Source organism: Suricata suricatta, chromosome 10 (assembly GCF_006229205.1).
Source record: "Suricata suricatta isolate VVHF042 chromosome 10, meerkat_22Aug2017_6uvM2_HiC, whole genome shotgun sequence".
NCBI classification, from domain to species: domain Eukaryota; kingdom Metazoa; phylum Chordata; class Mammalia; order Carnivora; family Herpestidae; genus Suricata; species Suricata suricatta.
This window is the reverse complement of record NC_043709.1, coordinates 127,211,622-127,228,626: the sequence shown is the minus strand read 5'-3', so window position 1 is coordinate 127,228,626 and position 17,005 is coordinate 127,211,622. Positions and strand designations below refer to the sequence as shown.

The 17,005-nt window shown below is 52.6% G+C and overlaps 1 protein-coding gene across 5 annotated transcripts; it reads left to right on the top strand.

Moving 5' to 3' along the window:
• The first annotated feature begins 1,316 nt into the window (after positions 1–1,316).
• Positions 1,317–16,999, top strand: ECHDC3 (enoyl-CoA hydratase domain containing 3). Of its 5 annotated transcripts, none has more exons than XM_029954795.1 (6): positions 1,317–1,588; positions 5,577–5,698; positions 7,129–7,226; positions 12,075–12,275; positions 14,671–14,978; positions 16,691–16,999. In XM_029954795.1, exons 1-6 carry the CDS (start codon positions 1,446–1,448, stop codon positions 16,749–16,751), a joined length of 933 nt encoding a protein of 310 aa, XP_029810655.1. In that variant the 5' UTR covers positions 1,317–1,445; the 3' UTR covers positions 16,752–16,999. The 5 variants fall into 5 exon arrangements, with proteins under 5 accessions (XP_029810655.1, XP_029810657.1, XP_029810658.1 ...); XM_029954797.1 differs by having other exon boundaries at positions 16,006–16,999; XM_029954798.1 differs by having other exon boundaries at positions 16,922–16,984.
• Positions 17,000–17,005: the final 6 nt, after the last annotated feature.

Below are 17,005 nucleotides of genomic sequence, written 5' to 3'. Positions count from 1 at the left end.
AAATCCTTGAGGCCGAGACCACTTCTCCCACGCGTCCTGCAAATCTCCTGACTGTGATCTGTTGAGCCCCTGATGCGTGGAGAACAACACAAGACAGGCTGACGGAACAGGGGCCCGATGTTGCAGCAGGGTGCAGGGAAGTGGCATGATCAGACATATTTTGACAAGATGATTTAGCTGACTAAAATACTTGGGACTGGACAATAATGGGAGACAGAAGGTTAAATCTTAAGACCAGAGCAATTCCTGCAGAGGATACCAACTACTGGAAATGAGCACCTAGTCAATAAAAATAAAGTATGTAAGAACATTTTTTAAAACCTCCAGACTTTGAGGGGCACCTGGGAGGTTCAGTCAGTTAAGCAGTTGACTCTTGATTTCAGCTCAGGTCATGATCTCACAATTGGTGGGTTGGAATCCAGAATTGCAGAGCGTGCTTGGTATTCTCTCTCTCCTCCCCTCCTCTGCTCTTGTGTGTGTGTTCTCTTTCTCTCTCAACAATAAATAAACATAAAGGGACGCCTGGTGGCTCAGTCGGTTGAGCCTCCGACTTCAGCTCAGGCCTTGATATCACATTAGTGGGTTTGAGCCCTGCTTCAGGCTCTGTGCTGACAGCTAGCTCAGAGCCTGGAGCCTGCTTCCGGTTCTGTGTCTCCCTCTCTCTCTGCTCCTCCCTGCTCGTCCTCTGAATCTGTCTGTCTCAAAAATAAATAAAACATTAAAAAATTTTTTAAAAATAAATAAACATAAAAAATTAAAAAAGAAAATCCTCCAGACTTTGAGAATTTAACTAACAAATGAAAATGAGGATATTCTCATCATACTAAAGGTTTCAGCGACAGGATATGCTTTCTCCTCTAGTGCCAGTCATTTAGATCTCCCTTTCCCTCCCGGGTGCATTTGAAATCCCAAGAGCTAAATGTAAGACTTTCAAGGAGAGGACGCACAGTCCTTCAAAAGTCAACGCCTGTGTGGAATACGCCTCCTGTTGTAGCCTGAGCTCTCTGCAGTGGGCGGGGTGAAGTAACAAAGTGGTGTCTATATCTCGTACCACTCACCACCTGTTGACACTCATTTTTCTAATCTAGGCAAACCAACACATTGGTGTTGGTGCAGAAAGGAACAAGCCAATCTTTCCCTTGCTTCCCCTGAACCCCTTATCTGTCCTCGCTAAAACAAACAATCCGTGGAGCCGGTCTGCAGGGTTAGAGCCCTCGGTGTCTGACTCCACCGCTCAGCCCCTTGGGGGCGGGGCGGCGGCGGCGGTGGGGCGGGGCGTTGGCGGCGGCAGGGGGCGTGGCCTGCGAGAGGCGAAGTCTAGGCCCAGGCCTGGGAGTTCCGATCCTATTTTCCCCGGGAGCCCGGGTCGGTCGAGGCGCAGGGGTCCGGAGGCTCACACAGCGGCCCTCGCGACGTCGACCCTCCAGGGCGTTTCTCTGGCTGCCATGGCCGCCATCGGCTTGCGAACCTTCAGGAAAACGGGGTTCTGGTGGCTCCGGGGCAACCCGTGGGCCCCGCTCTCCGCCGGCTTCTGCAGCAGGGGGCCGGGGCCGCGACCCACCAGCGCGCGGCAGCGGGACGGCATCAGGTCAGCTGCGGGGTCGCAGGGCGCCCAAGCCCTCCCGGATCGGCCCCCAGGTGCGGGTGGGCGGCAGGGCCAACAAGGGCTCGGCCTGGGGTCAGCTCCGCCGGTCAGGGACCCCAGTTTCTGGCCGACGGTCCCGAAGGAACCCGCGGACACGGTATTTCCTTAAGTTCCTTGCCTGGGCACGGTAGCATTTGGGACCCTTCAGGACACACCGGAGAATTTCAAGTGCGACAGCCTCCGAAAGTCCCAGCGCTCAAACTCCCTAAACCGCCCCCTGCATCGGAGCCCAGTCTTCCGTGGCCTTTAGGCACTGCGTGAGCAGCTCAGCAGGTGGCCTTTGAGAAGGAGGGTTTTGTGCGTCTCACACACTTGACCTGGTTCCAACACCAGGTTAGGCTTTGCTGAGCTGCTCCTCGGCCCTCCCCCACAAGTCCCTGCGGCCAGGCAGGTCAGTATGTAGGATAAAGGACACACTGTACTGAGCTCTGCCCTTTGGCTAAACAAACCTAAAACCCTAAAACCGGTGCACAAACGAACTGGATGAAGCAGAAGTAGTGAAAGGTGAAGGACCCCTAGCCCCATCTAGCCTCTCCCTGATGTTTGCCTGGCCAGGGCAAGGGTGCAAAGAGAGGCCCACCCAGCATGCTAAGTAGTTAGAAGTTACAACTCAAACAGCTAAGTATGTTTTCTTCCTACCCTGACAAGTGTCTTCATAAGACCTGGAAGATCGGGCTTGAATTTGTGATCCTCAGGCTCCTAGGAGTTCCCCCAAAGCCTTGGAGAGCCAGCCACTGGCCTGCCGCTTTCTTTCCTTCCTACCCCATGCTCACCCCCTCTCACCTGTTCCCCACCCCCACTCTGCCAGGAGCTTGGCACACAAGTCTGCAGACACCCCATCCAGCATGCCTGTGCCCTCTCTGTCCCCTCACTGCCTGTAAATAATGGCTCTTGGCCACCCAGTGGCCTTAAAGGTGTCCACTGCAAAGTCAGAGAATATCAGAGTCTCAGGTAACTGCAGCAGGGTTCGGAAGTGGGCGCTGATGTCCAGGCTGGAAGAGCGCCAAAACAGGGTGTTCTAAAGTGCAGGGCCCAGGCAGGGGTCCCTCCTGCCCATTTCGAGGGTGGCTCTGCTTCTGCACATCTGGTTCCACCTGGTCAGAAACCTGACTTCTGGCATGGCAGCCAGCTGACCAAAGAAAGTCTGTCTGGTTGAGTTCCCGGGAGCTAAACAGGAGTCAGAAAGGGAGATGATAGGAAGAACCAATCTATCAGAAATGCCCGGAAGCAATTGGTAAGTAGGAACTCCAGACCCAGCACTAAAGCAGGAGTATGTTAAGCACTAAGCAGGTGAGCTAGAACAACTCAAGTCACACTAAGCATCCCTTTTCCAAGCTGTTCCCCTAAGCAGCAGTACTGTCACAGAGTGAAAACCAGCCAGAAATTGGGTACTGTGCTAGGGACTGTATGATGTCACCCGTGATCCTTATAAGAGCCTGTGAGGCGGATTAGGTGGTGCCCACCCTCCAGTGAGGAAACAAGCCTGCTCACGGCCACACAGCCAGTAGGAAGGGAAGCGAGGAGGCGTGAAAAGGTCCATGTGCCTCCAGAGTTATTTCCACTCTCCTGTGTAGCCCAGTGTGCTCGCCACTGAGGTTTAAAAGAGGTGACAAGGAGCGCCTGGGTGGCTCAGGTGGTTAAGTGTCTGACTCTTGAATTCGGCGCAGGTCATGATCCCTGGGTCGTGGGATCACGCCCTGTGTTGAGCCCCACATAGGGGTCCAGGCTGAGCATGAGTCTGTCCCTCTCTCTTTAAAAAAAAAAAAAAGAAAAAAAAAGGTAGTAAAACACTAGGTGAGGTGAAAATTTACAGGAATTTGGTGGAATTGGCTGTGAGAAATTGAAATGCTACTTGGGGTCATTAATTCAGTTAGCAGGTGTCTGTTGAGTGCTGCCTCTGTGCATGAACATGACCGTGCTCATCTCATGGACCTTCTCTTGGTTTACAATGATGTGACGATCTCTAGACAGTTCATCGGGGCATCTGCCCATCACTTGCCTTGCAAACACAAATACACACTTTTTATCACATGCTCTGCCGGTGACCTCACTCTTGGTGACTCCCTCTTGCGAGGAGCGGTACTGGTGAAGCCATGAGTGCAGGCATCACGTGTTTTGACCCAAGAGAGCCATTGGGAGAATTCAGACTTTTAGGAGGGACTACCGACCAGGTCTGATGACCAGCTGAATAGGGAAGAGATCGCTTGACTTTCAGTTTCTGGCTTGAGCAACCGAGTAGTAGCACTGAGGTAAGGGAAAGAGGAGAGCCCAAGGACACGTCTGTCCAGGGGACGCTGGAATGGAATGGACATGTAGACCTGGAGCCCGGGAGGGAGGTTTGACTTGGAAGAGCCTGGGACAAGTAGGGAGCAGTGGAGGGAGCTCCGAGGATCAGTTAGGGGTAGCTGAAGGCTAGGTGCACCTTGAGGAAGTGGAGGACAGGCTAGAGAAGCACCGAAGAACAGATGATTTTGTGCTTCCAGAAGGAGAGAGAGCATGATCCAAATAGCCACTGGGTTCGGTTCTGGCAAGTGGGAGATTCTCGGTGAGGCCGGTTTTCCTGGAGCGGCAGGAACAGAGGCCTGGTTCCACTGGGTTGAAGAGCGAACTCAGCCGCTCAGAGCACCCTGCCAGGGTGTGGAAGGCACCAGCCAGAGGACCGATGGGCCACATGTGCACCAACGCTGCCACACAGAAGGGCATTTAGGGGCTGGTAGCTCTGTACACAATTGTGCCGAAGGCCTTAGAATTGAATTTGGGGCATATGTCACCGAGGAGATGGCAGCACTTGGGGTTGCTACAGAAAGCACACTCAGTATTTTACTGGAAGGTCATCAGCGCTTCTGTTGCCACACCCCAAAATGCAGGTTTCGTAGTCTATTGCATTATCGGCCGCAAGTCTCACGTGTTTGTGAGAAACGGATGGAAGTCCCAGGCGCCTGCAGATGACGGCAGGCTGGCGTGGTGTTCCAAGGAAACGGGCTCTTGTTGCCCGGAAATAAAGTCAGTCACCAGAGTACTTTTCCAGAAAACAGTGGCAGCAGAGGGCTATTAACGGGGGATCCAGGCTGACGCCTGGCGGTAGGAATACCAGATTGCGAAAAAGAATGAGAAAGGCAGAAAACACGTAGGTGGGGCCCCGTGGGAAACACATCTAACGTATATAACACATAGTCTGGTGCCTGGCTCCCTGCGCACTCCTCACAGCGGCCACAGTGACACATCTTCTGTGTACAGGCAGCCAGACGACAATACCGCTCATTTTAATTAGCATGTGGGATACCTTAGCGTAGCGAGAAGACCGCACGCCAGCTCTTCCTTGGAGGACACGTCCAGTACGCGCCTGTCCTTTTCTTCTTCACGTACTGCCTGTTCTCCGCACATGTTGCAGAATTACAGGATGCCACTGGAAGGAAACACACAGAAAAACCTGTCACATACGCATATCTGCAGCTGTAACTGCATTGCCTGCTCTGTGGGGTGGACAGGAGGAGACGTGGGGCCGTATTTTCCTTCTGGGCTCCTTCCCCAGACTCACGGTTTTGAGGAAATCAGTGGAAGGTCGCCACAGTGTGGCAGTGCCCCCTGGCGCCCACCCGTCTTCTTACAAACCTCACCGCCTCTCAGTGTGGGCAGTGGTGGTTCGGGAACTGTCGGACCCGCCCTTTCTGTGGCAGTGACAGTTGTGGATCTGACAGCAAACTCGGAGAAAAAGAGAAACAGATCAAGGGAAGGAGGGAGAAAACGCAGCCCAGGTTTCAGGTGGTCTCCTGTGCTGACTTAGCGGTAATTCCAGAAGGCAGAGCCTCCTAATTGCCTGGTTCTCTTCCCTGGCGGTTAAAAAATACTCCCCGGTTAGAAAGGGACCGCGGGGATCCTCACTTGTTTTGACTCCTGCACGACGCAATAATTAATAAAACGTTCTTCCCAGGAACATTGTCTTGAGTGATCCAAAGAGGAGGAACGCGCTGTCATTAGCGATGCTGAAGTCTCTCCAAAGGGACATTCTTCATGAAGCGGAGAGCGGAGACCTCAAAGTCATTGTCATCTCAGGTATTATCTGATATCCAGCCTCAGTGCTCTGCAGTAGCTACCCAGAAGTGTCTCGAAATTCTGTGGTTCTCTGGGGCATTCCCTTACTTAACGGGGTGATTGTGAAGCTCCTTTCAGGAACACTGATTATGGAAAACTCTTGTGCCGTGGGGACCTTGATCCCCACCCTGTTAACGGTGGGAATTATAGCAAAGATTACCGTGCAGCGAGAATATGTGCCTTTTCCTTTTCGTCGTATACGAATCCCCGCTGCCGCCGTCCTTGGCCGTGCTGGTCTGCCCATCAAAATCAGAGAACTGATTTCTTCATGGACCTGGTGAGATGGGTTTAATCACTGATCCTTCCAGAAGATTCCCTAGTAGGCAAGGACAGGCTGCTTGGGCACTTGATGGTTTGTCTTTTGTGTTCTTAACTAAGGTTTCAGCCGAGATCTGTGGTCTTCTTCAATGGTGCCAGAAAGCATGCTATATTTCGCTCATTTCTTTCCTTGCTCTTTCTCCAGGAAGAATGTCTGCCAGATCATCTGGTGAGGGGGACAGTGGCATACATAACGGCCAGGCCAACATTTTAAAGCAGCCGCAGAAAAACGAAACACCTGATGCCCTATGAGGCACTATTTTTTAAAAATTAAGGTTCGGTGTTTCTGGAGGCAGACCCTGAGAATGTTACTTTCCTGTCTGTGGTTGAATATAAATTTTCAACTTTTTATATGGCAAAGGGGGGAAGAAATAGAACAAATACTGTCCAGCAGCCATGCAGGGGTGGGGGTAATCAGGATGCAGTGAGGCAGCAAACTCTGAGCCAAGCAATTTTTTCACTTGTTTAAAGGGAATAATGTCATCTGTCCCGGCAGCCACAGCAAAAGAAAAGTATGAGAAAGTGTCATCGGCTTATGAGTGGAATTTCATTTCACCATTGTCATTGAGGACAACAGTACCAATAAGCCACAGCCTCGGGTCCCTTGTAAAAATGAGGGGGTTCTCTTCACATCCGCCCTTCCTGGATTCTAACCTGTGTGGGTGGCCTTGCCTGTAGACCAAAGGACAGGGACGCCGTGGGAGGCATGGTGGATCTGATGGGCGTGTATGAGCCCGTACATGCAGGCCACACCAAGTGCAGCAGCAGAAGTGTGCAAACCAGAGGGATAAGTCTGGAAAGCGCACACACACCCACCGTGGCCACTGAGCCTTCTTGCTGGAGGTACATGTTTTTGCTGGTTCCACCACAGACCTTTGAGAACAAATGCCTCACCCTCACTCGGTTACTTTTCAAGCTAAATAGAATTATTCTTATCAAAATTGAGCTGTTAACCTTCTCTGAGTGTCCACGGCACCAATACGGTTGCCAGTTACCCGGCAGACAGGTGAAGGCCCCAGCTCTGGCCGTTAACGTCTCTTTCTTTTTCTTCCCTCAACTGGAAACATGTGCAGCGGAGGGGCCTGTTTTTTCTTCTGGGCATGACTTAAAGGAGCTGACGGATGAGCAAAGCCCGGAGTATCACGCCGAAGTCTTTCAGACCTGTTCTGAGGTGAGCCATCTCGAGCCCAGAAATGTTAATGACCTGAACTATTGGATTAGGCTTCCGAGCTACACATGAGGTTTTGCCCGGGAGACGTAATCACTGCAGACTGGTCATTGGTGAATCCTTCACCCAAGCCACTATTTGGTGTAGATTTTTAAGAAGGGACAGACCTTGGTTTGCGACTGATCTTATTACATGCCAAGAGGGTAAAATATATGCTGATCCCGGCGGTTTCCACCTCTGGGGCCATGGGGCGTGTCTTGGCACGTATGTCTTACAGAAGAGAAGAGGGTGGGAATATACATCTTTAGAGGGAAAGAACCTAAGAGTAGTATCATTTTTTTTTAATTTAAACTAAACAACTGTGTTAATGGGAAAGAAAGGATATATGTAAAAGGAATACCCATAATGATTTTAAAGATTCTTTATTTTTTTAATGTTTTATTTACTTTTGATATAGAGAGAGACAGAGCATGAGAGGGGGAGGGGCAGAGAGAGAAGGAGACACAGAACTAGAAGCAGGCTCCAGGCTCTGAGCTAGCTGTCAGCACAGAGTCCGACGCAGGGCTCGAACCCACGAATGTGAGATCTGACCTGAGCCAAAGTCGGAGGCTTAACCGACTGAGCCACCCAGGCACCCCTAAAGATTATTTTCAAACCCTTCTTCCAACTAACCTCTGTAATCAGCACCTCCAAGTGGGAAAATTAGCCTCTTCATGTTTACTTCTTACTGTCTATCTCTTTAACCACATGAAGGAGAGGAGGAAGGGAGCAGAAAGTTTGGGATGGCTTATAAATATGCTAAATCAGCCCCTGGATAATAACAAATTGACTCTAGCATCCAACTTTAAGTAATACATTGTTCATTTCATGACTGTTTATTGAGCACTACTGTATGCATGATACTCGTAAGGCACTGAGGGAAACAGAAGGAAAACCAAGTTTCCTGCCAAACTGAAACTGGAAATGCAGGTGAGAAGCAAGACATCAAACAGTTTCATAACCCAATCCTAAGGTTACTTAACTTAATTCTTCATGCATTCATTGACTTGTTCATTTATTTGATCATTAATGATTCAACAAATATTTAATGAGACCTTCTGTATAGACAAGACAGAGGTGAGCAACAGGGCGGCTGACAGAAGGTGATTAAGACACGTTCTCCACCACCATTGGTTTCCTTGTCCTTCCAGAACGCCGTAAGGAAATCCAATCATAGCTTTCTCATTTCAAGGAGGGACGAGCCAGAAAAACAATTGATCTGAGGCTTCGTGGAGAGACAGGAGTGAGCCAGAGCTCAGGCTCAGCTCTTTTGTTTCACATTCATGATGTTTATGTAACATTCAAGCTCTCGGCCTTGCCCAGGTTTGGTGCTTTAGAAGTTATTTTTCGACTAATATCCAGTATGTTTGGCTAAAACAGAAAGTCATCAGAGAGACCCACTAGACCCCTTCCATCTTCCGTAAAGGGCCTGCTTTTATCCTCTGCTGTGGCGTCTTCATGAACCGAGATCTAAGCGGGTCAGCAAACGGGCCCCGGGGGAACCAGGCTCCTTCAGAGGCTGAAGGCCAGAGTCCGTGGAAGCTGGCAACCCACCGGGGCCTCGGGCTCAGCTTTCAAAACACAGCGCATCAACGGGACCTCATCCTAATGCAGGGGGACACGGGTGGAAGCGCATTGATTTCCTTAACGCTTTTTCTAAGAAAATCACATTGTCCTGGGTAAATATGAGCATCGCGAACTTGTGCAAGGTTTCAGTTTCCAAATGTAATCAGCAGACAGATCGGGATGGCATGAGCTAGAGAGTTCACTGCTTGGTTCACGCGTGCGAAGACGCGGTGGTAGAGAAGGCGGCCGGGGTCCTGGCTCAGCGTCTAAACCGCAGCAGGTTCACTGCAGAGCGCAAGTCCCTGACAGTTGTTTCCAAATCAGGAACAGGACAAACTGAGATGGAGAAGGAACACTGGGCTCCGAGCGAGCGAAAGCACCCTCTGGGGGGCTGACGGGCAGATCTCACCGGAGACCTCTCCCTGCCTCTTTCCTGAAGGGGGAAACCCGAGTCCAGGAAGAGATGCTTCTCCTCCGCACACTCTCCCACTGAGATGGCAGCAGAACGTGGCCTCTCGCTCTGGGGGGTGACACAGAGCCCTTAGCAGTGCTGTTGAGTGAGGCTAAGGCAGAGCCAAGTTTATGTCCCATGTGGGAGCAGGCAGAGCCCAGGAAAAATACTTGGTCCAGGAGGTAAACTGGGAGGGAGAAAAAGCCTTGTCTACCAAGGGACTGATTACCCCCGCTGATTTTTTACCTAGTCTTCATCTTTCCTGAATTCCTCTCTAACTTTACTTAAAATACTTTTTAATTATAAAATAATAAATGCTCATTACGGACAATTTTGAAAATCTAGGAAAAGGAAAGGAAGGAAAACAAACGACTGATACTAGACCATGATCATACCCCCCAGAGTGAATGCTAACATTTGGTATATTTCTTCTGAATCTTTTCCCGTGTGGTCCTATTTGTCTGAAAACTCATACATATGTGCAATTATACCGTATAATTGTATAACTAGACTGTATGGTTGGATGCTTACCATGTGCCAGGTAATGTTTTGAGCACATTAGACATATTAATGTATACAATTCTCATGTTCTCTAAGATTGCTACTGTGATGGGGTTCTTGGGTGGCTCAGTTGGTTGAGTATCTGACTCTTGATTTTGGCTCAGGTCATGATCTCGCAGTCATGGGGTCTAGCCTTGCGTCGGGCTCCATGCTGAGCACGGAGCCTGCTTGGGAGTCTCACCCTCTCTCCCTCTGCCCCTTTCTCTTGCTCACACACACACTATAGAATAGAATAGAATGAAATTTAATGAAATGAAATGAAATGAAATATTGGTACTGTTATCATGCCCAGATGAGAAGACCTGGTGGGTAAGTGGCCGACCAGGCATCAAGCCCCAGCGCCTGGCTCCAGACCCGCTCCATAGGGCCGGGCCCACCAGGTTGCTGTGTCTTGTGGGAACTCTCATAATGAGAACACAGCATTCCATTCAATGGACATTTAGAGCACGTAGCTGTGTTTCATTATCGATTGGTATGTATTTATGTTATTTATTAGTTTTTTACTGTTTTGAAATAATGTGGTGAGCATCATTGCCTAGACAGCTTTTTACCCTATTTCAGAATTATTCCTTAGAAGTAATCCCTAGGGACCCCTGGGTGGCTCAATCAGTTAAGCACCAACTCTGGATTTTGGCTCAGGTCGTGATCTCACAGCCTGTGATTTTAAGTTCTATTTCAGGCTCTGAGCTGACAATGCAGAGCCTGCTTGGGACTCTCTCTCTGTCCCTCTGCTGTTCATGTTCTCTCTTTCTCTCAAAATAAATAATGAACATTTAAAAAAAAGGGGGGGTAATCCCTAGATGAAAGGTACGAATATTTGTAATAGTGTCGGAACCCGCGGTACGGATTTTCTGAGCAGGCTGGAGAGAACCCCAGCACACTGTGGGTGGCGGCGGGAGGCACGGACTGTCCAGCACTAGTCAGAGCCAGGTCACTTCTCAGAAGTCACCAGGTCATTAGGGGACAGATGGCTCTCAGCCAAAAATAACCTCTCTCTGCAGCAAGACACTGGGCGCTCTCACACATGTTTCTCCTGGCTGCCGCATGCCACGGAGAATGAGCTCCTTCCCTGCCATCCTCATCCTCCCCGGGAGCGCATGAGCTCCCGAAACCCACGAGCAGCTTGGGGTGCAGATATATGTATGTGCGTTCCTCTGGGAGGGTCATTAGCGTTGATCAGGGTCTCAAAAGGTGACCCCCCCACAAAAGTCCAGAACCACTCATTATAGAATATGATACCCTCTCCTTAAATATCTAATTGGTTATTTTCTAATAAAACTGACAAATATCAAATGTTTGCAAATGCAAAAGGCTAAGTTCCTTGGGCAAAATCTTCACATCAACGAAGGTCGTTTTTTCAGAGTTGCCACCAAGGGAAACAAGCCCAGATGTGGTGGCTCCCTCCCGCCTGCCCTTCCTGCCAGGGTTCCAAGGGCGACCATACATACATCGAAGTTACCATGGCAACGCAGTCCGTTTAGAGCAGCAAGGAAAAATGGAGAAATAAACCAAGTTATTTTGTAAGCTGCAAAAATAAGTTAAAGTTCTGGGGATTTATGGGGGGAGGGGGTCCCATGGGCACACATTTTCAGCGCCTCTCTGTGCCAGTGGCCCTGTTTGGGGAATTTTATTTTGATGACAGCAGGGTGTCCCCCAGCATTTTAATAGAATTGAGAGAGTGCTCACAGTGGTAATGTGGGAAGTAATTACTAAGGAAATTGCCTTCCAGTTTCTCGTTCAAGGACAGACCAAACACCAGTTTCAGACCCAGGAGGAGGGCTCTGTGCAGGCGCAGTCCCTCCCTGGGGTCAGAATCGCTCTGTTCTTCAGCGGGGCCGCTGGGAAGCAACGGGGACTGTCCTCCCAGAGCCCCCTGCCCGGTGGGCAGACGGGGGCCGTGGGGCCCGCTGGATGCGGGTCCTGAGCCCTCTGCCACCGCGTGCGGATCTCCAGCGTTGGCTGTCACCTCCCCCTATGCCTTCATGTCCTCGTCATGAAACAGGGTCCGTCCCTGCTGTGAGGCTCAGCAGGACCCAATGGTACAGGCTGGTTCATAGTGGATATTTAATGCCAAGCTAGTTCCCCTCACACCTCCTCTCACCCTTGTTTCCAGAACCCGATGCACTGATGCAGACGGGGAATGCCCTGGAAGTGGTGAAGTCACATAACCTGATACGTGTTCGTGTTGGAGCTCGCTCCTGGATGGAAATCACGAGGTGTGTTTGACCCCTCAGGTCATGATGCTGATCCAGAACCACCCGGTCCCCGTCATCGCCATGGTGAACGGCTTGGCCACCGCCGCCGGCTGTCAGCTGGTTGCCAGCTGTGACATTGCCGTGGCCAGCGACAAGTCCTCTTTTGCCACCCCGGGCGTGAATATTGGGCTCTTCTGCTCCACCCCTGCCGTTGCCTTGGGGAGAACAGTGCCGAGAAAGGTAATCCGACTCCCCGCAGCCCCCAGCCGCGGTCCTCCGGTGCCCGCCACGGGCAGTTCCAGAATTCGCTTGTTGCAAGTACTGTGTGCATTGGGACATTCCGCCTGGCGTGTGGCCGGCTGGCTGTGCCACAATGTCCCACACTGTGCGGGGAGGGAATGTCCCTTCTAATGCCTGTTCCCCTGAAGCTTCTCACCATGGGCTTGTCTGTGAGTCACCCCACTTCAGTCTTGCCTGTCCCTCAGTACGAGTTAGGTTTCTTATTTGTTTTCTTTGTTGTCATAAAGGCGCACATTTTCCTCCTCCTCTATGGAAGCTCCATCCCTCACTGATACAATCCGAGGTCATGACTTCAGAAGCCTTCTAACTTAGTGGCCCAAGGCTGGGAGCAGTCCTGGCTCCATGTCTGACTGTCACAGCTGTCGGGGTGGGACATGTAACTGCCGGCACCTGGCAGAGACCCGGGATGTCTAAACATCCTGCCACACGCAACAAAATGTTATCTGGCCCCAAATACATGCTGGCGCCAAGGCTGAAGAACCTAGTCAGGGGCATGACCGGAATACTGATGCTCCCAGATTCGTAGCTCAAGGTCGTCCAGTATATTACCGCACAGGGAACCTCCCATAACTATGTGGCTCCAAGCAACAACAGTAATTTGTGGAGCTCGTGAATCTGCGATCTGGACAGGGCTGGGTGACGGAGCTCCTCTCTGCTCTGCCACGTACGTGGCCTCAGCTGGGAAGACTCGAGGCCGGGGGAGGGTGACAGCTAGGGGCCGTCATCTGAGCGGCTGGTGGCCTGCGTCTCTGAGGGCCCCCGCCGGGCCGGTCACAGGACACGTGGCACAGCCTCCCGTATGTCCTGGACCTCGCCCACAACACGGCAGGCGGGCTCCACGACGCAGCAGCACAAGCAAAAGAGCCAGGCGGGAGCTGGGTCACCTCTGCCCAAACCTCTAAACGCGCGGAGCGTCGTTTCTGCCCTGCCGCGTCCCTTCCTCCATCTGTCCCTCAGCTCATCGGGAAACATCTCGTAAGCCGCCTACTGGATGCAGTGCTGGCAGTACAGAAATAGAACAGCTACAAAAGAAAATCTCTCAGGGGCGCCTGGGTGGTTCAGCCGGTTGGCGTCCGACTTCAGGTCATGATCTTGCAGTCCGTGGGTTCGAGCCCCGCGTTGGGCTCTGTGCTGACAGCTCAGAGCCTGAAGCCTGTCTCTGATTCTGTGTCTCCCTCTCTCTCTGCCCTTCCCCTGCCCATGCTCTGTCTCTTTCTCTCTCTCTCTCAAAAATAAGTAAACGTTACCAAAAAAAAAGTCATTGACGTGGTGGAGTTTACACGCTAGCAAAGCAGACAGTACAAGCAACAAACGAACACGTCGGATGCATAGTGTGTTAAACGGCAGAACAAAGGGTCAAAATACAGCTGGGAAGGGGGTGGGGGCTGGGTCTGGTTTGTAGTTTTTACAGCATGGTCACGGGGGACCTGCTGGATGAGATGTCACGTAAGCAGAGGCCCGAAGGGGACAAGACCACCCATCAGGACACATGGGGACAGAGCGTCGCAGGCCAAGGGAGCAGCACCCTGAGGTGACGGCACGCCTGGCAGGTTCAGGAAACGGCGGGGCTGCCGGGGAGTGAGAGGCAGAGGGACAGAAAAGGCCCCTCCCTGCCTGTGTGCCGGGAGCACGCGGAGCCCCTCTTAAAGCGAGGATTCGAATTTTAAGAGGCCAGGCTTTGTGGGAGTCCAGAACCAGGCGCGGTGCCAGCGGGCCGTGCCACAGAGGGAACCACAGAGAGGAAGGAACCCGGATCCCCTTTCTGGGGGGCAGAGGGGACCCAGGCGGAAGGGGGCACCTTGCACGTGCCGTGCCTCACCTGCTGGTAAGCTGCGTACTCGAGGCTCCGCCTGGTCCCCGGAAGGTGCCCCCTTTCAGTCCCTCCTGCTGTGGTTCCGGGAGGCTGCTCTTTCACTCACACCGAGGTGATGGCATCTCTGAACATCTTCCTCCTTCTGGAAAGCGGCCCCCAGGTTGTGTGTGGGAGGCCTCAGCCTCCCTGGTGAGGCCGTCTCACTCTCCTCCCATCAGATGCGGCCACTGTCCCGTGCCGGGCCCTTGAACGAGGCGGGGGAAGCTCCCAGCGAGGCAGGGGTGGGAGACCCGACCTGGGGAAGGAGCAAGAGAACACGAGAGTCAGTCACCCCCTTTCCCAGGCACCTGTGTTCCCCTCGCTCCCAGAATGATCCGGCCTTGCCTATGGCAGGCGTCAGGTCCGTGGGTGACGTGGGATTTGAGGAAGCGGAGAACGGGGCTGAGGTCATAGGGAAGCGTAGGGTGGAACAGACAGGGTCACAGGGAGCATGCCTCGGTAACGCCCATGTCTCCCCCTCAGGTTGCCTTGCAAATGCTCTTCACGGGGGAGCCCATTTCCGCTGAGGAGGCCTTGCTCCACGGGCTGCTCAGCAAAGTAGTGCCGGAAGGCAGGCTGGAGGAAGAGACCATGAGAATTGCAAGGAAGATCGCCTCCTTGAGCCGTCCAGTGGTGTCTTTGGGCAAGGCCACCTTCTACAAGCAGCTGCCCCAGGACCTTAGAACGGCCTACCACCTCACCTCCCAGACCATGGTGGACAACGTGGCCCTGCGGGACGGGCAGGAGGGAATCAAGGCCTTCATCCAGAAGAGAAAACCGGTCTGGTCACAGTAAGTGGACTCATCAGAGAAACGGAGGAGGGGTGATGCCCAAACACCACTGCTGCCCCGTGACCGTAGAGGAGACTTTTGTCGCTTGTAGTCTGTATGAAAAGCTCTGACTCCACAGGCGAAAAGCTGAGGCGGGGGATGAATGGAGCGGAAGGGCAGTCACACCAGTGCTGGCCGCTCTGGGGGAAAGCCTGGGGCTTAAAACACTTTCCCGGGGACCACAGGCGACGGGTCACCGTGCACAGGAGGAGGTGAGCACCCACTGAGGCGTAAATGGTCCCCTGAGGTGGAGGCCATTCTGGCTGCCCGAGAGCATGGGACGTTTCCAGTCTCCACAAGACTCTCCATGCTGAAAATCTTGATTCCACTGAGAAATAATCATGCCTGTGGCTTTGGGCTAATCTTATATGATTTAGAAAGATTAAATATTTAGAGAGACTGGTAATTTTATCTTCCCGACTGTAAGCTGTCTGGGGAAAAAAAAATCACTGACGTCTTTCTTTGGGGTGGCCGCACTCAGGGGCGTCCCCCGGGACCCGATGTTCCTGGCTCTCCCAGACCCCAGGCCAGACCTGAGGACGAACACCTCAGGAAGACGTGGGGGGGACACAGAGCACGTGTCCCGTCCACTAGACACCACCCACTCCGGACACGGTTCCCAACCCTGCTCAGCCTCGGGTGGGCGTCCGGGCCCCCGGCTGAGCAAGCGCTTTGCTCTTCTGGCTTCCGGTCCAACGACGGCCTAAGAAACGCTCCAAGTGTCTTGTCCTGAAGCTTCTACACAGGATCTTCTCTTTTTTAAAAAGCTAATTTATCTCTCCTGGGAGTGGAATGTGGCCATAAAAGCGGTCAGCGCTGTGACGGAAATAGAGAACCGTGTGGCTCCCACCCGGGCCTCTGATCCAGGGCCCGCGTGGGTTGTGAAGGATGCCCCCTCGTGCGTTCAGATTCCTTTCGAGATTGACTTCTTTTTTTTTTTTTTTTTTGCTCTGCCTGAGTTTAGAAAGGTTATTTTCTTGTTTTTAAGAGTGTTTTCTTAGGAAGGAGGAACTTGTCAGTAAGATGGTCCTCGTGAGCAGAGGTCCCCACGTCCCGGCCACCTGGGACAGGTCAGGTGCCGTCTGCACATTCGTGTGGTGTCGCTGTTCCCGTCCTACAGATGCGTCGCGGAGGCCCGCTCCGCGCCAGGTCACACAGCGGACACGGCGTCGGGCGCGGGTTCTAGACTCTGTCTGCCTGTTTTTCAGGCCGGATGCCCTTACCCGCTGGCCACACCGCCTCATGGGGAGAGCCAGGCTGGTGTGAGGCGAGCCCCAAGAAAGGACTTCCCTGCTGCACACAGCTGTCCAAAACTAAGGGATGGGCCACACACTCCCGGCTACGCAACCTTGCCGGTGCAAGGGACAGCAGCAGGTGTGATTTGTGGCGGACCGCTAACGGGGTTGTCCCTACGAAGCTGACACAGAGCTGGACTAGACTGTTCTAGACTAGACCACGAAGGACGGGCTGTCACAGCCTGCTCACACCCTGCTGCCAGGGGGCCCGCCGCTGCCTTCCTGCCCCGGTGGCCTGCCGCGCAAGTCCTTACTTCTCAGTTGCCGGACTGCACAGTGTAGGGGACAGGGCAGGAGAAAGGTTCTGGGCCTAGAGAAAGGGACAGAGCCTTCTCTCACACCCATCTGGCAAATGAAAACCCAAAGTTAACTTTCCAGGTTCTGCGTGAGCCGGCACTCAGGGCTCCTTGGGGCTCTTGGCCGGCTTCCCAGTCCGTGAGCCGATGTGCACTCAGGGACCGGCTGTAAATCTTAACACTCACCTGTGGAGAAGAATAACCCAGAAGGAAAACCTGCCCCCCACCCTCTGAAGTCACAGAATTCATCCCTGGGCAACTATAAATTCGGGGCTAATTTGAATCCCTGCTTCCCTCCACTGGGACACCGAAGGACATTTTTCTGACCACCACACGTGATGAGGGCCGTCTGACCACCACACGTGATGAGGGCCGTCTGACCACCACACGTGATGAG

Excerpts from the sequence above, each read along its gene's own strand:
- ECHDC3 (XM_029954795.1), top strand. The coding sequence starts at position 1,446 with ATGGCCGCCATCGGCTTGCGAACCTTCAGGAAAACGGGGTTCTGGTGG. Across the intron at positions 12,276-14,670 it reads GGAGAACAGTGCCGAGAAAG|GTTGCCTTGCAAATGCTCTT; the intron begins GTAATCCGACTC and ends TCTCCCCCTCAG. Across the intron at positions 14,979-16,690 it reads AGAAAACCGGTCTGGTCACA|GTTCTGCGTGAGCCGGCACT; the intron begins GTAAGTGGACTC and ends TTAACTTTCCAG.